This window comes from Oncorhynchus clarkii, chromosome 29 (assembly GCF_045791955.1).
Source record: "Oncorhynchus clarkii lewisi isolate Uvic-CL-2024 chromosome 29, UVic_Ocla_1.0, whole genome shotgun sequence".
In the NCBI taxonomy this organism is placed as follows: Eukaryota; Metazoa; Chordata; class Actinopteri; order Salmoniformes; family Salmonidae; genus Oncorhynchus; species Oncorhynchus clarkii.
The window spans coordinates 33,346,515-33,368,067 of record NC_092175.1 but is presented as its reverse complement, the minus strand read 5'-3'; the positions used below and the strand labels follow the sequence as shown (position 1 = coordinate 33,368,067).

Here is a 21,553-nt window from a genome sequence, read left to right as displayed (position 1 = left end):
ATAACCCTACCTTAACCCTACTAAACAACCATTATAAACCTACCTTAACCCTACTAGACAACCACTATAATTAACCCTACTAGATAACCACTATAACCCTACCTTAACCCTACTAGACATCCACTATAACCCTACCTTAACCCTACTAGACATCCACTATAACCCTACCTTAACCCTACTAGACAACCACTATAACCCTACCTTAACCCTACTAGATAACCACTATAACCCTACTAGATAACCACTATAACCCTACTAGATAACCACTATAACCCTACATAAACCCTACTAGACAACCACTATAACCCTACCTTAACCCTACTAGATAACCACTATAACCCTACTAGACAACCACTATAACCCTACCTTAACCCTACTAGATAACCACTATAACCCTACATTAACCCTACTAGACATCCACTATAACCCTACCTTAACCCTACTAGATAACCACTATAACCCTACATTAACCCTACTAGATAACCACTATAACCCTACCTTAACCCTACTAGATAACCACTATAACCCTACCTTAACCCTACTAGAGAACCACTATAACCCTACCTTAACCCTACTAGATAACCACTATAACCCTACCTTAACCCTACTAGAGAACCACTATAACCCTACCTTAACCCTACAAGATAACCACTATAACCCTACTAGATAACCACTATAACCCTACCGTAACCCTACTAGAGAACCACTATAACCCTACCTTAACCCTACTAGATAACCACTATAACCCTACCTTAACCCTACTAGAGAACCACTATAACCCTACCTTAACCGTACTAGATAACCTTGATAATCACTATAACCCTACTAGATAACTCTACCTTAACCCCACTAGACAACCACTATAATTAACCCTACCAGACAACCACTATAACCCTACCTTAACCCTACTAAACAACCATTATAAACCTACCTTAACCCTACTAGACAACCACTATAATTAACCCTACTAGATAACCACTATAACCCTACCTTAACCCTACTAGACATCCACTATAACCCTACCTTAACCCTACTAGACATCCACTATAACCCTACCTTAACCCTACTAGACAACCACTATAACCCTACCTTAACCCTACTAGATAACCACTATAACCCTACTAGATAACCACTATAACCCTACTAGATAACCACTATAACCCTACATTAACCCTAACCACTATAACCCTACCTTAACCCTACTAGATAACCACTATAACCCTACCTTAACCCTACTAACCACTATAACCCTAACCCACCACTTAACCCTACTAGACAACCACTATAACCCTACCTTAACCCTACTAGATAACCACTATAACCCTATAACCACTATAACCCTACATTAACCCTACTAGACATCCACTATAACCCTACCTTAACCCTACTAGATAACCACTATAACCCTACCTTAACCCTACTAGAGAACCACTATAACCCTACCTTAACCCTACTAGAGAACCACTATAACCCTACCTTAACCCGACTAGATAACCACTATAACCCTACCTTAACCCTACTAGAGAACCACTATAACCCTACCTTAACCCGACTAGATAACCACTATAACCCTACCTTAACCCTACTAGAGAACCACTATAACCCTACCTTAACCCTACTAGATAACCACTATAACCCTACCTTAACCCTACTAGAGAACCCCTATAACCCTACCTTAACCCAACTAGATAACCACTATAACCCTACCTTAACCCTACTAGATAACCACTATAACCCTACCTTAACCCTACTAGAGAACCACTATAACCCTATAACCACTATAACCCTACCTTAACCCTACTAGAGAACCACTATAACCCTACCTTAACCCTACTAGAGAACCACTATAACCCTACCTTAACCCTACTAGAGAACCACTATAACCCTACCTTAACCCTACTAGAGAACCACTATAACCCTACCTTAACCCGACTAGATAACCACTATAACCCTACCTTAACCCTACTAGAGAACCACTATAACCCTACCTTAACCCGACTAGATAACCACTATAACCCTACCTTAACCCTACTAGATAACCACTATAACCCTACCTTAACCCTACTAGATAACCACTATAACCCTACCTTAACCCTACTAGAGAACCACTATAACCCTACTAGACAACCACTATAACCCTACCTTAACCCTACAAGATAACCACTATAACCCTACATTAACCCTACTAGACATCCACTATAACCCTACCTTAACCCTACTAGATAACCTAGATAACCCTACATTAACCCTACTAGATAACCACTATAACCCTACCTTAACCCTACTAGATAACCACTATAACCCTACCTTAACCCTACTAGATAACCACTATAACCCTACCTTAACCCTACTAGATAACCACCATAACCCTACCTTAACCCTACTAGACATCCACTATGACCCTACCTTAACCCTACTAGACATCCACTATAACCCTACCTTAACCCTACTAGATAACCACTATAACCCTACATTAACCCTACTAGATAACCACTATAACCCTACCTTAACCCTACTAGATAACCACTATAACCCTACCTTAACCCTACTAGAGAACCACTATAACCCTACCTTAACCCTACTAGAGAACCACTATAACCCTACCTTAACCCTACTAGATAACCACTATAACCCTACCTTAACCCTACTAGATAACCACTATAAGCCCACCTTAACCCTACTAGACATCCACTATAACCCTACCTTAACCCTACTAGAGAACCACTATAACCCTACCTTAACCCTACTAGATAACCACTATAACCCTACTAGACAACCACTATAACCCTACCTTAACCCTACTAGACATCCACTATAACCCTACCTTAACCCTACTAGAGAACCACTATAACCCTACCTTAACCCTACTAGATAACCACTATAACCCTACCTTAACCCTACTAGATAACCACTATAACCGTACCTTAACCCTACTAGATAACCACTATAACCCTACTAGATAACCTAGATAACCACTATAACCCTACCTTAACCCTACCAGACAACCACTTTAACCCTACCTTAACCCTACTAGATAACCACTATAACCCTACCTTAACCCTACTAGATAACCACTATAACCGTACCTTAACCCTACTAGATAACCACTATAACCCTACTAGATAACCTAGATAACCACTATAACCCTACCTTAACCCTACCAGACAACCACTTTAACCCTTTGTGACATTTTAAGGAGGAGTCAATCCCTTTTGGAGATTTAAACTGCCCTTAAAAAAAACTAATGGATAAATACTAGTTAACGCAGGGGTCATGTTGATGTGTAAACACAGGGAAACATAGCAACCCTGAGTGGGGCACAAATACATGATCCCACACAGTATACGGACATACAGTTAAATGCCAAAATAAAGGAAACTCTTAGGTAAATGAGAGATACAAAGTATATTGAAAGCAGGTGCTTCCACACAGGTGTGGTTCCTGAGTTAATTAAACAATTATCATCCTATCATGCTTAAGGTCCTGTATAAAAATGACTGCATCGGTGATTACTGCATTGTTGGTTTAGAGCTTGTAAGGCATTTCACTGTATTGGTGCACTTGACAATAAAACTTGTAATTTGAAAAATGCCCAGGTGCTCATTATTTTGGCTACCATGGCTAGAAGAGATCTCAATGACTTTGAAAGAGAGGGTCTCAAGAGCATAGAGGTTTTAAAGGGTGTGTAGGTTTTGTCTCAGTCACCAGATCTCAACCCAATTGAACACTTATGTGAGATTCTGAAGTGGTGCCTGAGACTGCGTTTTAAACCACCATCAACAAAATGATGGAATTTCTTGCGTAAGAATTACATTGCATTCCTTCAACAAAGTCCTCCAATAAAGTTTCAGACACTTGTAGAGTCTATGCCAAGGTCCATTGAAGCTGTTCTGGCTCGTTGTGGCCCAACGCCCTCTTAAGACACTTTATATGTTGGTGTTTCCTTTATTTGGGCAGTTAACTGTACATCAGAGCCAATAGCTTCGAGGGATGAGCTGTCGAGCTTCAAGTTCTCCACATGCGTCTCTAATCTGGGTGTAATTGTGAGGTTGATGGACATGCTTGCTGGGGTTGCAAATGTGGAGCGCTGGTGTTGGGTTAAGATCTGTCGCCCCAGGCCACTAGTGCTGTTTAATACTACACTGTAATGTAATTTTAGGGCAGGAACTCAGGGCTGAGGAGGACCTCTGTGAGAGCAGGCAGAGTTTGTTGTTTTACTGTGAGAATGGCATTCTGCTGTTAAAGCTTGGTACTTGTTATTGCAGAAACAGTGAGGAGAATAGCAGGGTAAACTCTGTGTGTGTGTGTGTATGTGCATGTGTGTGGTCAGGGAATACAACTAAGAATGGCATTGTCCATACATGTCCTGATCCATGATGTGACCAGGCAGGTGTTGTCATTGTATACTGCCTATGCATTTCATTCAGACAAGCATGTTCCATATGAAGTGATGCAATACCTACATGCTTATTTTGCCTATTGCATTTAGTGATCCATGGGCAATATGGATAGCCAAAAAGTACCCTGGGTAGTTTATCTTATCAATAACAAATTGACAAAAGATACAGAGAAATTAGAATAACGACCAGTTAATGTGATCAGTCAATTAGGACTGTAATGTCATTTGTATTACAACTGGTAATGTCATTAAGCTGAATCAGGCGTCATCGGTCTTATTCCTAACAGTTATGTCACCTGACATTCCTGTTTGATAACTAATGCAATATAATCAGGGTATTTCTGTCCATGGATCAGCACTAATGTTATCACAAATGACTTTGGTTTTCTCCCTGACTGGAGACACACACAGCAATCCAAGTATTCCATTCTAGCAGAGCACATGCAATTACTGTACATATCAATGTCAAGGACATTCAGTACCAAGTCACATGCCGACTGAACTTGTTGAAGGGGATCCAGTGAATGCATCTCTACGCTAATTCTCTGTAATGCGGTCATTTGTTTTAAAATTAGAACATCAACAAATGAACGATGTTGGTCTGAATGGAGCATCGCCGCGGGGATGAGTCAACACACACAGATGGCAGAGAACAGCTATTAGGACCAAACAACACAAAGTCCTGCCACATGTCAACATCCTGTACCACATGCAGGACAGACAGACAGACAGACAGACAGACAGACAGACAGGCAGGCAGGCAGGCAGGCAGGCAGGCAGGCAGGCAGGCAGGCAGGCAGGCAGATAGACAGACAGACAAACAGACAGGCAGATAGATAGACAGAAGAGGAAATGGACATACGGTAGAAACTGGCCATGACGTAGTTTTGACAGCGATCACCAGTAAAGTCATTCGGACACCTGATGGAAAGAAACAAAACCACAAACAGAGAGGGAGGTGGGAGGGAGGAGGAAGGGAGGAAGAAGGGAAGAGGAAGGGAAGGGAGGGAAGGGAGAAGAGCAAGGAAGGAAGGGAGAAGGGAGGGAGGGAGGAGGGAGGGAGTGAGAGAGAGAGAGAGAGAGAGAGCAGAGATGGAGGGTATCGAGAGGAGAGGATATGAACAAGAGGCAGAGAGGAAATGAAAGGAGAAAGACAGAGAAAGAAAGAAGCAGAAGAAAGCTGAATTAGAACCGCAGCAATACCAGGGACAGTAGAAGCAAAGCGACCCCACCGGTGACACTGTTGTGCCGCGCACCACCCATGGCTTTGGTTGACCTGAGAGGAAGGAGGAGGAAGAGGACCATAGAGGAAGCCCAGTGACAACGTGACTCTGTTCTCAGCTGTTGGTGTCATGTGAACATACTTTTGTAAGGATTGGGCATGCGCAACCGCAGCGGCTCTGTTTGCAAACACCGCTGGCCGAAGAATCCATCTGGACATCTGGGGAGGAGGAGAGGGGGACAACATGATATGAAAAACGCAGTAGTGAAGTCTGTACACGTTACTGGTGAAGGCCTGAAAGAGAGGTTACATTACAACATGCAAGTTGGTGGTCCAGAAACATTACACTAAAAAGCATCACTAGGTTTTGGCTTACTCAGTCAAGTAATTGGGTTAGAAATGAGTGTCACTCAACAAGAGTGAATGTCTCTTGCTGAATAGAAGGCAGTTGACCATGAGGTCCGTGAGGACTCAATGATCTCTACCATCCTAGTCTATCTGTATCATCTAACAATCAATAGTGTTCAATGTGTTCAAACACATTAACACTGGTAGGAACATGTATGCTCATGAAGGCAACATTTCCACACCACCAGTTCTTTGCAAACAAACTGTAGCTGCATCCAACAGTGCCTGTTGGTAGAGAATCAGGTAACATAGAAGCATAGACATGGAAACATTGGGACTGAGGCATAGAGCTGGATCAAACAATAGACAATATAGGATATGGGCTCATGGCAACATTAGACAACTTTAGAAGGGATCAAAACATCTGGATTCTGGAGTGAACCATCGCTTAAACAAACTCTGCCTTTGCATTGGATGGCACTATAAAACAATCAAATTAGATCATATCAAATGTTATTTGTCACATACAGATGTTATTGCGGGTGAAGTGAAAAGCTAGTGTTTCTAGCTCCAACAGTAATATCTAACAAGTAATATCTAACAATACACACAATCTAAAGTAAAGAAATGGAATTAAGAATATATAAATATTTGGACGAGTAATGTCAGCACGGCATTGATTAAGCTACAGCAGAATAGGATAGAATACAGTATATACAGTGCCTTGTGAAAGTATTCGGCCCCCTTGAACTTTGCGACCTTTTGCCACATTTCAGGCTTCAAACATAAAGATATAAAACTGTATTTTTTTGTGAAGAATCAACAACAAGTGGGACACAATCATGAAGTGGAACGACATTTATTGGATATTTCAAACTTTTTTAACAAATCAAAAACTGAAAAATTGGGCGTGCAAAATTATTCAGCCCCCTTAAGTTAATACTTTGTAGCGCCACCTTTTGCTGCGATTACAGCTGTAAGTCGCTTGGGGTATGTCTCTATCAGTTTTGCACATCGAGAGACTGAAATTTTTCCCATTCCTCCTTGCAAAACAGCTCGAGCTCAGTGAGGTTGGATGGAGAGCATTTGTGAACAGCAGTTTTCAGTTCTTTCCACAGATTCTCGATTGGATTCAGGTCTGGACTTTGACTTGGCCATTCTAACACCTGGATATGTTTATTTAAGAACCATTCCATTGTAGATTTTGCTTTATGTTTTGGATTATTGTCTTGTTGGAAGACAAATCTCCGTCCCAGTCTCAGGTCTTTTGCAGACTCCAGGTTTTCTTCCAGAATGGTCCTGTATTTGGCTCCATCCATCTTCCCATCAATTTTAACCATCTTCCCTGTCCCTGCTGAAGAAAAGCAGGCCCAAACCATGATGCTGCCACCGCCATGTTTGACAGTGGGGATGGTGTGTTCAGCTGTCTTGCTTTTACGCCAAACATAACGTTTTGCATTGTTGCCAAAAAGTTCAATTTTAGTTTCATCTGACCAGAGCACCTTCTTCCACATGTTTGGTGTGTCTCCCAGGTGGCTTGTGGCAAACTTTAAACAACACTTTTTATATCTTTAATATCTTTAAGAAATGGCTTTCTTCTTGCCACTCTTCCATAAAGGCCAGATTTGTGCAATATAAGACTGATTGTTGTCCTATGGACAGAGTCTCCCACCTCAGCTGTACATCTCTGCAGTTCATCCAGAGTGATCATGGGCCTCTTGGCTGCATCTCTGATCAGTCTTCTCCTTGTATGAACTGAAAGTTTAGAGGGACGGCCAGGTCTTGGTAGATTTGCAGTGGTCTGATACTCCTTCCATTTCAATATTATCGCTTGCACAGTGCTCCTTGGGATGTTTAAAGCTTGGGAAATCTTTTGGTATCCAAATCCGGCTTTAAACTTCTTCACAACAGATTCTCGGACCTGCCTGGTGTGTTCCTTGTTCTTCATGATGCTCTCTGCGCTTTTAACGGACCTCTGAGACTATCACAGTGCAGGTGCATTTATACGGAGACTTGATTACACACAGGTGGATTGTATTTATCATCATTAGTCATTTAGGTCAACATTGGATCATTCAGAGATCCTCACTGAACTTCTGGAGAGAGTTTGCTGCACTGAAAGCAAAGGGGCTGAATAATTTTGCACGCCCAATTTTTCAGTTTTTGATTTGTTAAAAAAGTTTGAAATATCCAATAAATGTCGTTCCACTTCATGATTGTGTCCCACTTGTTGTTGATTCTTCACAAAAAAATACAGTTTTATATCTTTATGTTTGAAGCCTGAAATGTGGCAAAAGGTCGCAAAGTTCAAGGGGGCCGAATACTTTCACAAGGCACTGTACATATGAGATGGGCAATGCAAAATATGTAAACATTATTAAAGTGACTCGTGTTCCATTATTAAGTGGCCAGTGATGTCAAGTCTATGTATATAGGGCAGCAGCCTCTAATGTACTGGTGATGGCTATTTAACAGTCTGATGGCCTTGAGATAGAAGCTGTTGTTCAATCTCTCAGTCCCAGCTTTGATGCATCTGTACTGACCTCGCCTTCTGAATGATAGCGGGTTGAACAGGCAGTGGTGATTTTGATGATCTTTTTGGCCTTCCTGTGACATCGGGTGCTGTAGGTGTCCTGGAGGGCAGGTAGCTTGCCCCCAGTGATGCGTTTTGCAGACCGCACCATCCTCTGGAGAGCCCTGCGGATGTGGGGGGTGCAGTTGCCGTACCAGGTGGTGATACAGCCCTACAGGATGCTCTCAATTGTGTGTCTGTAAAAGTTTGTGAGGGTTTTAGGTGCCAAGCCAAATATCTTTAGCCTCCTGAGGTTGTGTGGGTGGACCATTTCAATTTGTCACTGATGTGTACGCCGAGGAACTTGAAGCTTCCACCTTTTTCCCTGCGGTCCCGTCAAAATAGGGGGGTGTTCCCTCTGCTGTTTCCTGAAGTCCATCCTTGTGGGGCCCCAGTGTTGAGGATCAGCGAAGTGGAGGTGTTGTTTCCTATCTTCACCACCTGGGGGCGGCCCGTCAGGAAGTCCAGGGCAGGGTTCAGACCCAGTGCTTCGAGCTTAACGATGAGCTTGGAGGTACTATGGTGTTGAATGCTGAGCTATAGTTAATGAACAGCATTCTTACATAGGTATTCCTCTTGTCCAGATGGGATAGGGCAGTTTGTAGGTCTACTGTACAGTATCCTTGACAAGTCTCTCAAAGTACTTGATGACAGAAGTGAGTGCTAAGGAGCAGGAACAACGGTGGACATCTTGAAGCATGCGGGGACAACAGACCTAGGGAGAGATTGAATATATCCGTAAACACTGCAGCCAGCTGGTCTGCGCATGCTCTGAGGTCACGGCTAAGGATGCCGTCTGGCCGGCAATTTTGTGAGGGTTAACACGCTTAAATGTCTTACTCACGTCGGCCACGGAGAAGGAGAGCACACAGTCCTTGGAAGCGGGCCGCATCGGTAGCACTGTGTAATCCTCAAAGCGGGCGGTGAAGGTGTTTAGCTTGTCCGGAAGCAAGACGTCAGTGTCCGTGGCTAGTTTTCCCTTTGTTGTCCATGACTGTCTGTAGACATGGCTGGCAGACTTAGTAGGAGGGTACACTGTTCAAAATACAATACAGTCTGTCTCTTCCTCTCCCTCTTTCCTAATATCCCAATTTTGCAGATATTAGGCCGCCCGTCCCCACCTCCCCATCTGTGCTGTTATAACTGACAGGTACACCAGTGAGAAAGGCAGAGGTCATGGAATAATGTTCCCCTGATTGAGAGTGCCAGAGGGGTGGGCCTACATGTGTCCTCAAGTGCCCCACCAGGGAGGTAGGGGGGTGCATGGGGAAACCAACCCACAGGGATGAAACAACCCCCCCTCCAATCACACCATCCCCCTCTCTTTCTAACCTCTTGGCCTCTTCCTTCTTCACATGGGGTTGCAAATAGCCCTGCATCATTTGACTTGGGTCCTGTATAGAAGAGAACTCATTCTGTTACATATGTTGAACCTTTATTATCCTGGTAATAAAACGCAGTAGGCCCCCTGCCTGTGCACTTCATCATATAGCAACCACATATCATTTTGGCCATGATGTTCTGGGAGACTTTTATTGCACTTTTATGTCTCTCTCTGTGCCCACGTCTTTGTTCCCTGGCCTTTCTACATGTCTGGTGGAGAGGAGTGCATTGAATATGGTGAAGATAGTTGACGTTCAGAGTTACACTGTCACGCCTCTTTCATGTTGGCAAAGCTCTGTTGAGTTTGCTCATGAACCGCAACAACCATATTTATAATAATAACAATAATAATTATCATTGATTCAACTTTTATAGTGCTGTACATAAAGAACATTTCAAAGTGCTGTAAAGCAATAAAAACATTTAAAAACAACATAATTATTCATCATGAGTAGATCGACAGTCAAGAGACTAAAGGTTGAGAATGTTCATGGCTTGATTGAGGTCAGCGCAGGGAGGAGGTGTTCAAAGAGAAGAGCCGGAAGCAGGGAGGCGGGAGGCAGCACGTTGTCATCATGGTATCTCGACCATTCACACTATCTGTGGCGAGTGGCGAGTGAAGTGAGAGTTTCGTACTAGCAACTGGACTAGAGGCTAGCTAGCTAGCTACTCTTCACTACTATCAAAATTCAACTCACACTCGGGTAATGCTACGGCCGACACGAGGCGCCAGAAAGCACACCACATACACCAACACCAATAGTAATTCAGGAGTAGCCTCATAACTTAGTCCTCTATACCGCCATGGTCATCTGTCATTTTGGTACACCTCTCTATATGGGCTTCTCTTCATCCTCAACCACCAGACAGATATTTATGGTGACACCTGTCCACTTAATCAAAAACACTGCTGCAGCCCCCTCTCCCAATCATTCTATTCTTCTTCTTCTTCTTCTTCTTCTTCTTCTTCTTGTGTCTCCTTAGCCCCCTCTCCCCTCTCCCTCTCTCTCAACGAATCAGGATGTGTGGTTCATTGAGGGGTGCCAACATTCCACACTCTCTCTCCACCAACAGGACCGTTAATCCACCAGAGGTCATTCCTGGTGATTTATGAGATTTCTAAAATGTCTCCCAGAAATATTATGATATTCCATCATGTCTAATGACTCATACTGAGTGATATGTTAAATGGAGGATCACACAATAATAGGGAAAGACTGCTGGAGAAATGACTAAGACCAATGCACTGTCACTGTAAAATCTACAAATGTTGAAATCTGTCCTCATTAAGGAAACGGTGTACAAATTGAGCACACATTGAAAGAAATCTATATCGGTTTGAGGTTTTTAAACAGGATTAAATATCTTCTTTCAACATAAACCAAGAGCACAGCACATAGCACACAAGCATTGCAGCAGAACAAACCCATTAGACTAAAGACACAGTAATGACCCCAAAGGCAATTAGCAGTCAGATGTCTGATGGGTGTTCCTCTTCTTCCTCCATGAAGAATATTGGCCTGATGAGTCGTACATGTACCTCGGACCTACAGTACAGACTATACTTGATCCAGACTCATATTATTCACTGTTCCTGTCTGTTTTCTTGTCCCCGACCTGCAGGAATCTTTATTGAGCAGACATTGCTAATGTGGCTGATACTGTGTAACATGTCATGCCATGAACTACAGTGCTACTGGATTACCTTCAGGGTCATTCGTTAAACTTTTCCTTCCCCTCTAAAGAACTATATATTTCAAAGTGAAGGAGCCGGACATTCAAATAGGGCCAGCTGTCGGCCGGACTTGTTCAGCCGATGAGTAATACCGGCTGAAGCCTGGCCTATATTGAATGAGATGGCTTTGGGGCAACAATTCCCCGCAGGCCTCCACTGCATTATCCAACTTTTCTGGACCCGTGCCTCGACCGTGAGTGAATTAGCTGCAGCAATTGAGTTATTGCTCCCTCCAATTTGTACACAGCTTATTGAATGGCTGTTGCAGCCATGTCCTCACTGCTTGCTGAGCAGTGTTGCTGGAGCCAGCAGAACACACACAACGGCTGGCCAGTGGACCTACACACTATTATTCATCGTAGACCAACATGGAAGCACATGATGTTTACATAATGGACCAAAGCACACTATGCTAGGATGTGATACTGAAACTGTAGAGATGTCAAACACAACAACACACCACTCGTTCTCCAGCACAGACTGTCATATTGATGCAAACTCTCACGATACGGGATAGCATCATAAACATTTACATGTTTTGAGCTTGCTGCAAGGACATGTTTTTTGCAATGACAACACCCAGAATACAAACCCATATACTTTATGCACATTCTTGCATACGCAGTTATAGTACAGCTTCATAATGTTGTTATAGTACAGCTTCATATGTTGTTCTAGTACAGCTTCATAATGTTGTTATAGTACAGCTTCATAATGTTGTTCTAGTACAGCTTCATAATGTTGTTATGGTACAGCTTCATAATGTTGTTATAGTACAGCTTCATAATATTGTTATAGTACAGCTTCATAATGATGTTATAGTGCAGCTTCATAATGTTGTTATAGTACAGCTTCATAATGTTATAGTACAGCTTCATAATGTTGTTATAGTACAGTTTCATAATGTTATAGTACAGCTTCATGATGTTGTTATAGTACAGCTTCATAATGTTGTTATGGTACAGCTTCATAATGATGTTATAGTACAGCTTCATAATGTTGTTATAGTACAGCTTCATAATGTTGTTATAGTACAGCTTCATAATGTTGTTATAGTACAGCTTCATAATGTTGTTATAGTACAGCTTCATAATGTTATAGTACAGCTTCATAATGTTATAGTACAGCTTCATAGTGTTGTTATTGTTAATGTTGTTATGGTACAGCTTCATAATGTTGTTATGGTGCTTCATAATGTTGTTAGTACATAATGTTGTTCTAGTACAGCTTTATAATGTTGTTATAGTACAGCTTCATAATGTTGTTATGGTACAGCTTCATAATGTTGTTATGGTACAGCTTCATAATGTTGTTATGGTACAGCTTCATAATGTTGTTCTAGTACAGCTTCATAATGTTGTTATAGTACAGCTTCATAATGTTGTTATGGTACAGCTTCATAATGATGTTATAGTACAGCTTCATAATGTTGTTCTAGTACAGCTTCATAATGTTGTTATAGTACAGCTTCATAATGTTGTTATAGTACAGCTTCATAATGTTATAGTACAGCTTCATAATGTTATAGTACAGCTTCATAATGTTGTTATAGTACAGCTTCATAATGTTATAGTACAGCTTCATAATGTTGTTATAGTACAGCGTCATGATGTTATAGTACAGCTTCATAATATTGTTATGGTACAGCTTCATAATGTTGTTCTAGTACAGCTTCATAATGTTGTTAAAGTACAGCTTCATAATGTTGTTATGGTACAGCTTCATAATGTTGTTATGGTACAGCTTCATAATGTTGTTATGGTACAGCTTCATAATATTGTTATAGTACAGCTTCATAATGATGTTATAGTGCAGCTTCATAATGTTGTTCTAGTACAGCTTCATAATGATGTTATAGTACAGCTTCATAATGATGTTAAAGTACAGCTTCATAATGTTGTTATGGTACAGCTTCATAATGTTGTTATGGTACAGCTTCATAATGTTGTTATGGTACAGCTTCATAATATTGTTCTAGTACAGCTTCATAATGTTATAGTACAGCTTCATAATGTTATAGTACAGCTTCATAATGATGTTATAGTGCAGCTTCATAATGCTATAGTACAGCTTCATAATGATGTTATAGTGCAGCTTCATAATGTTGTTCTAGTACAGCTTCATAATGTTGTTCTAGTACAGCTTCATAATGTTGTTATGGTACAGCTTCATAATGTTGTTCTAGTACAGCTTCATAATGATGTTATGGTACAGCTTCATAATGTTGTTATAGTACAGCTTCATAATGATTTTATAGTACAGCTTCATAATGATGTTATAGTACAGCTTCATAATGTTGTTATAGTACAGCTTCATAATGTTATAGTACAGCTTCATAATGTTGTTATGGTACAGCTTCATAATGATGTTATGGGTACAGCTTCATAATGCTATAGTACAGCTTCATAATGAAGTTATAGTACAGCTTCATAATGATGTTATAGTACAGCTTCATAATGTTGTTCTAGTACAGCTTCATAATGTTGTTATGGTACAGCTTCATAATGTTGTTATGGTACAGCTTCATAATGTTATTCTAGTACAGCCTCATAATGTTGTTATGGTACAGCTTCATAATGATGTTATAGTACAGCTTCATAATGTTGTTATAGTACAGCTTCATAATGTTGTTCTAGTACAACTTCATAATGTTGTTATGGTACATTTTCATAATGTTGTTATAGTACAGCTTCATAATGTTGTTATGGTACAGCTTCATAATGTTGTTATGGTACAGCTTCATAATGTTGTTATGGTACATCTTCATAATGTTGTTATAGTACAGCTTCATAATGTTGTTATAGTACAGCTTCATAATGATGTTATAGTACAGCTTCATAATGTTGTTATGGTACAGCTTCATAATGTTGTTATAGTACAGCTTTATAATGTTGTTATGGTACAGCTTCATAATGTTGTTATAGTACAGCTTCATAATGTTGTTATAGTACAGCTTCATAATGTTATAGTACAGCTTCATAATGTTATAGTACAGCTTCATAATGTTATAGTACAGCTTCATAATGTTGTTATGGTACAGCTTCATAATGATGTTATAGTACAGGTTCCTAATGTTGTTATGGTACATCTTCATAATGTTGTTATAGTACAGCTTCATAATGTTGTTATGGTATAGCTTCATAATGTTATGGTACAGCTTCATAATGTTGTTATGGTGCAGCTTCTACATTTCAACATGGAAGTAAGGAAATGCACCTCAACATGCTCACCCTGGCATAAAGAACATTCAGTACATGACTCTGATAGCAGGAAAGCTCATCGTTCCCACATTCACAATCAATAGAAAAACATGTATCTTCCAATAACAAAATGTCCTTAGTGCTCTTGATTAATCTGACCCCCTTTTCAAAGGCCTTGAGATGTAAGCAATAATTCTATTTACCTCGCTAGAGGTCTCTGACTGGCGTAAATATTTGTTTCCCTACTAAACCAGTGAACCATTCCATCACGTGCGAGGCTCCTGCACGCTAAACGTGGGCTGAGAACCATGAGCAGATCACCATCCATCCTCCTCATCAGCAATGGAAGTATACATGAAAGAGATGTCTGTATATACGGGCAGTGCCTTCCTGTACTGCTCTGCTCTACTCTGCTCTGCTCTACTCTGCTCTGCTCTGCTCTGCTCTACTCTGCTCTGCTCTGCTCTGCTCTGCTCTACTCTGCTCTGCTCTATTCTGCTCTACTCTACTCTGCTCTGCTCTGCTCTACTCTGCTCTGCTCTGCTCTACTCTGCTCTGCTCTGCTCTACTCTGCTCTGCTCTGCTCTGCTCTACTCTGCTCTGCTCTGCTCTGCTCTACTCTGCCCTACTCTGCTCTGCTCTACTCTGCTCTACTCTACCGGTGCTTCTGTGAGAGATCAGGGAGGGGGGGGGGGGGTTGCTAAGAGGGAGGAAGGATGGGGTAATAGAGGGGGGATAGACAGGGTGATAGAGGGGGGATAGAGGTAGATGGATTGGGTGATAGAGAGGGGTATGGGGTGATAGAGGGGGGATAGAGGGGACACAGTTGGGGTGATAGTGGGGGATAGATGGGGTGATTGAGGGGTGATAGATGGGGTGATAGAGGAAGGATAGATGGGGTGATAGAGGGGGATAGATGGGGTGATAGAGGGGGTGGTGGGGTGATAGAGGGGGGATAGACAGGGTGATAGATGGGTGATAGATGGGGTGATTGAGGGGTGATAGATGGGGTGATAGAGGGAGGATAGATGGGGTGATTGAGGGGTGATAGATGGGGTGATAGAGGGAAGATAGATGGGGTGATAGAGGGGGGATGGACAGGGTGATAGAGGGGTGGTGGGGTGATAGAGGAGGGATAGACAGGGTGATAGAGGGGTGATAGAGGGAGGATATATGGGATGATAGAGGGAGGATAGATTGGATGATAGAGGGAGGATGGATGGGATGATAGAGGGAGGATAGATGGGATGATAGAGGGAGGATAGATGGGATGATAGAGGGAGTATATATGGGGTGATAGAGGGAGGATAGATGGGGTGATAGAGGGAGAATAGAGGGAGGATAGAGGGAGGATAGATTGGATGATAGAGGGAGGATAGATTGGATGATAGAGGGAGGATGGATGGGATGATAGAGGGAGGATAGATGGGATGATAGAGGGAGGATAGATGGGATGATAGAGGGAGGATATATGGGGTGATAGAGGGAGGATAGATGGGGTGATAGAGGGAGAACAGAGGGATGATAGAGGGAGGATAGATGGGATGATAGAGGGAGGATAGATGGGGTGATAGATGGGATGATAGAGGGAGGATAGTTGGGGTGATAGGTGGGATGATAGAGGGAGGATAGATGGGGTGATAGATGGGATGATAGAGGGGTGATAGAGGGAGGATAGATGGGATGATAGAGGGGTGATAGAGGGGTGATAGATGGGATGATAGAGGGAGGATAGATGGGATGATAGAGGGAGGATAGATGGGGTGATAGAGGGGTGATAGATGGGATGATAGAGGTAGACGGATGGGGTGATAGAGGTAGATGGATGGGGTGATAGAGGGGTGATAGAGGTAGATGGATGGGGTGATAGAGGGTTGATAGAGGTAGATGGATATGATGATAGAGGGTTGATAGAGGTAGATGGATATGATGATAGAGGGTTGATAGAGGTAGATGGATGGGGTGATAGAGGGGTGATAGAGGTAGATGGATGGGGTCATAGAGGGTTGATAGAGGTAGATGGATGGGGTGATAGAGGGTTGATAGAGGTAGATGGATATGATGATAGAGGGTTGATAGAGGTAGATGGATATGATGATAGAGGGTTGATAGAGGTAGATGGATATGATGATAGAGGGTTGATAGAGGTAGATGGATGGGGTGATAGATTGTTGATAGAGGTAGATGGATGGGGTGATAGAGGGTTGATAGAGGTAGATGGATGGGGTGATAGAGGGTTGATAGAGGTAGATGGATGGGGTGATAGAGGGTTGATAGAGGTAGATGGATGGGGTGATAGAGGGTTGATAGAGGTAGATGGATGGGGTGATAGAGGGTTGATAGAGGTAGATGGATATGATGATAGAGGGTTGATAGAGGTAGATGGATATGGTGATAGAGGGTTGATAGAGGTAGATGGATATGATGATAGAGGGTTGATAGAGGTAGATGGATATGATGATAGAGGGTTGATAGAGGTAGATGGATGGGGTGATAGATTGTTGATAGAGGTAGATGGATGGGGTGATAGAGGGTTGATAGAGGTAGATGGATGGGGTGATAGAGGGTTGATAGAGGTAGATGGATGGGGTGATAGAGGGTTGATAGAGGTAGATGGATGGGGTGATAGAGGGTTGATAGAGGTAGATGGATGGGGTGATAGAGGGTTGATAGAGGTAGATGGATATGATGATAGAGGGTTGATAGAGGTAGATGGATATGGTGATAGAGGGTTGATAGAGGTAGATGGATATGATGATAGAGGGGTGATAGAGGTAGATGGATATGATGATAGAGGGTTGATAGAGGTAGATGGATGGGGTGATAGAGGGTTGATAGAGGTAGATGGATATGATGATAGAGGGTGATAGAGGTAGATGGATATGATGATAGAGGGTTGATAGAGGTAGATGGATGGGGTGATAGAGGGTTGATAGAGGTAGATGGATATGATGATAGAGGGTTGATAGAGGTAGATGGATATGATGATAGAGGGTTGATAGAGGTAGATGGATGGGGTGATAGAGGGTTGATAGAGGTAGATGGATTGGGTGATAGAGGGGTGATAGAGGTAGATGGATGGGGTGATAGAGGGTTGATAGAGGTAGATAGATGGGGTGATAGAGGGTTGATAGAGGTAGATGGATTGATGATAGAGGGTTGATAGAGGTAGATGGATATGATGATAGAGGGTGATAGAGGTAGATGGATTGGGTGATAGAGGTAGATGGATGATGGATATGGTGATAGAGGGTTGATAGAGGTAGATGGATGGGGTGATAGAGGGTTGATAGAGGTAGATGGATATGATGATAGAGGGTGATAGAGGTAGATGGATATGATGATAGAGGGTTGATAGAGGTAGATGGATGGGGTGATAGAGGGTTGATAGAGGTAGATGGATATGATGATAGAGGGTTGATAGAGGTAGATGGATGGGGTGCTAGAGGGTTGATAAAGGTAGATGGATGGGGTGATAGAGGGTTGATAGAGGTAGATGGATGGGGTGATAGAGGGTTGATAGAGGTAGATGGATATGATGATAGAGGGTTGATAGAGGTAGATGGATATGGTGATAGAGGGTTGATAGAGGTAGATGGATATGATGATAGAGGGGTGATAGAGGTAGATGGATATGATGATAGAGGGTTGATAGAGGTAGATGGATGGGGTGATAGAGGGTTGATAGAGGTAGATGGATATGATGATAGAGGGTGATAGAGGTAGATGGATATGATGATAGAGGGTTGATAGAGGTAGATGGATGGGGTGATAGAGGGTTGATAGAGGTAGATGGATATGATGATAGAGGGTGATAGAGGTAGATGGATATGATGATAGAGGGTTGATAGAGGTAGATGGATGGGGTGATAGAGGGTTGATAGAGGTAGATGGATATGATGATGATAGAGGGTTGATAGAGGTAGATGGATGGGGTGATAGAGGGTTGATAGGGTTGATAGAAGGTAGATGGATGGGGTGATAGAGGGTTGATAGAGGTAGATGGATGGGGTGATAGAGGGTTGATAGAGGTAGATGGATATGATGATAGAGGGTTGATAGAGGTAGATGGATATGGGGTGATAGAGGGTTGATAGAGGTAGATGGATAGATGATATGATGATAGAGGGGTGATAGAGGTAGATGGATATGATGATAGAGGGTGATAGAGGTAGATGGATATGATGATAGAGGGTTGATAGAGGTAGATGGATGGGGTGATAGAGGGTTGATAGAGGTAGATGGATATGATGATAGAGGGTTGATAGAGGTAGATGGATATGATGATAGAGGGTTGATAGAGGTAGATGGATGGGGTGATAGAGGGTTGATAGAGGTAGATGGATTGGGTGATAGAGGGGTGATAGAGGTATGATAGAGGGTTGATAGAGGTAGATAGATGGGGTGATAGAGGGTTGATAGAGGTAGATGGATTGATGATAGAGGGTTGATAGAGGTAGATGGATATGATGATAGAGGGTGATAGAGGTAGATGGATTGGGTGATAGAGGTAGATGGATATGGTGATAGAGGGTTGATAGAGGTAGATGGATGGGGTGATAGAGGGTTGATAGAGGTAGATGGATATGATGATAGAGGGTGATAGAGGTAGATGGATATGATGATAGAGGGTTGATAGAGGTAGATGGATGGGGTGATAGAGGGTTGATAGAGGTAGATGGATATGATGATAGAGGGTTGATAGAGGTAGATGGATGGGGTGATAGAGGGTTGATAAAGGTAGATGGATGGGGTGATAGAGGGTTGATAGAGGTAGATGGATGGGGTGATAGAGGGTTGATAGAGGTAGATGGATATGATGATAGAGGGTTGATAGAGGTAGATGGATATGGTGATAGAGGGTTGATAGAGGTAGATGGATATGATGATAGAGGGGTGATAGAGGTAGATGATGATAGAGGGTTGATAGAGGTAGATGGATGGGGTGATAGAGGGTTGATAGAGGTAGATGGATATGATGATAGAGGGTGATAGAGGTAGATGGATATGATGATAGAGGGTTGATAGAGGTAGGTGGATGGGGTGATAGAGTGTTGATAGAGGTAGATGGATATGATGATAGAGGGTGATAGAGGTAGATGGATATGATGATAGAGGGTTGATAGAGGTAGATGGATGGGGTGATAGAGGGTTGATAGAGGTAGATGGATATGATGATAGAGGGTTGATAGAGGTAGATGGATATGATGATAGAGGGTTGATAGAGGTAGATGGATGATAGAGGTAGATGGATATGATGATAGATGGTTGATAGAGGTAGATGGATATGATGATAGAGGGTATATAGAGGTCGATGGATATGATGATAGAGGGTGATAGAGGTAGATGGATATGATGATAGAGGGTTGATAGAGGTAGATGGATGGGGTGATAGAGGGTTGATAGAGGTAGATGGATATGATGATAGAGGGTTGATAGAGGTAGATGGATGGGGTGATAGAGGGGTGATAGAGGTAGATGGATATGATGATAGAGGGTTGATAGAGGTAGATGGATATGATGATAGAGGGTTGATAGAGGTAGATGGATGATAGAGGTAGATGGATATGATGATAGAGGGTGATAGAGGTAGATGGATATGATGATAGAGGGTTGATAGAGGTAGATGGATGGGGTGATAGAGGGTTGATAGAGGTAGATGGATATGATGATAGAGGGTTGATAGAGGTAGATGGATGGGGTGATAGAGGGTTGATAGAGGTAGATGGATGGGGTGATAGAGGGTTGATAGAGGTAGATGGATATGATGATAGAGGGTGATAGAGGTAGATGGATATGATGATAGAGGGTTGATAGAGGTAGATGGATGGGGTGATAGAGGGTTGATAGAGGTAGATGGATATGATGATAGAGGGTTGATAGAGGTAGATGGATGGGGTGATAGAGGGTTGATAGAGGTAGATGGATATGGTGATAGAGAGTTGATAGAGGTAGATGGATGGGGTGATAGAGGGTTGATAGAGGTAGATGGATATGATGATAGAGGGTTGATAGAGGTAGATGGATATGGTGATAGAGGGTTGATAGAGGTAGATGGATATGATGATAGAGGGGTGATAGAGGTAGATGGATATGATGATAGAGGGTTGATAGAGGTAGATGGATGGGGTGATAGAGGGTTGATAGAGGTAGATGGATATGATGATAGAGGGTGATAGAGGTAGATGGATATGATGATAGAGGGTTGATAGAGGTAGGTGGATGGGGTGATAGAGGGTTGATAGAGGTAGATGGATATGATGATAGAGGGTGATAGAGGTAGATGGATATGATGATAGAGGGTTGATAGAGGTAGATGGATGGGGTGATAGAGGGTTGATAGAGGTAGATGGATATGATGATAGAGGGTTGATAGAGGTAGATGGATATGATGATAGAGGGTTGATAGAGGTAGATGGATGATAGAGGTAGATGGATATGACGATAGATGGTTGATAGAGGTAGATGGATATGATGATAGAGGGTTGATAGAGGTCGATGGATATGATGATAGAGGGTGATAGAGGTAGATGGATATGATGATAGAGGGTTGATAGAGGTAGATGGATGGGGTGATAGAGGGTTGATAGAGGTAGATGGATATGATGATAGAGGGTTGATAGAGGTAGATGGATGGGGTGATAGAGGGTTGATAGAGGTAGATGGATATGGTGATAGAGAGTTGATAGAGGTA

General features: G+C 42.3%; 1 protein-coding gene across 2 annotated transcripts in view; it reads right to left on the bottom strand.

Annotated features, from left to right (window-relative positions):
* LOC139388258 (neuregulin 2a) overlaps window positions 1–21,553 on the bottom strand; it is a 180,259-nt gene that overhangs the window by 33,550 nt on the left and 125,156 nt on the right. The window contains exon 5 of one of the 2 annotated variants that reach the window (XM_071134809.1): window positions 5,764–5,840. In XM_071134809.1, the coding sequence (XP_070990910.1) occupies window positions 5,764–5,840 (77 nt within the window). Of the gene's footprint in view, window positions 1–5,261; window positions 5,321–5,763; window positions 5,841–21,553 lie in introns of both variants that reach the window. The other variant, XM_071134810.1, reaches the window with a different exon arrangement.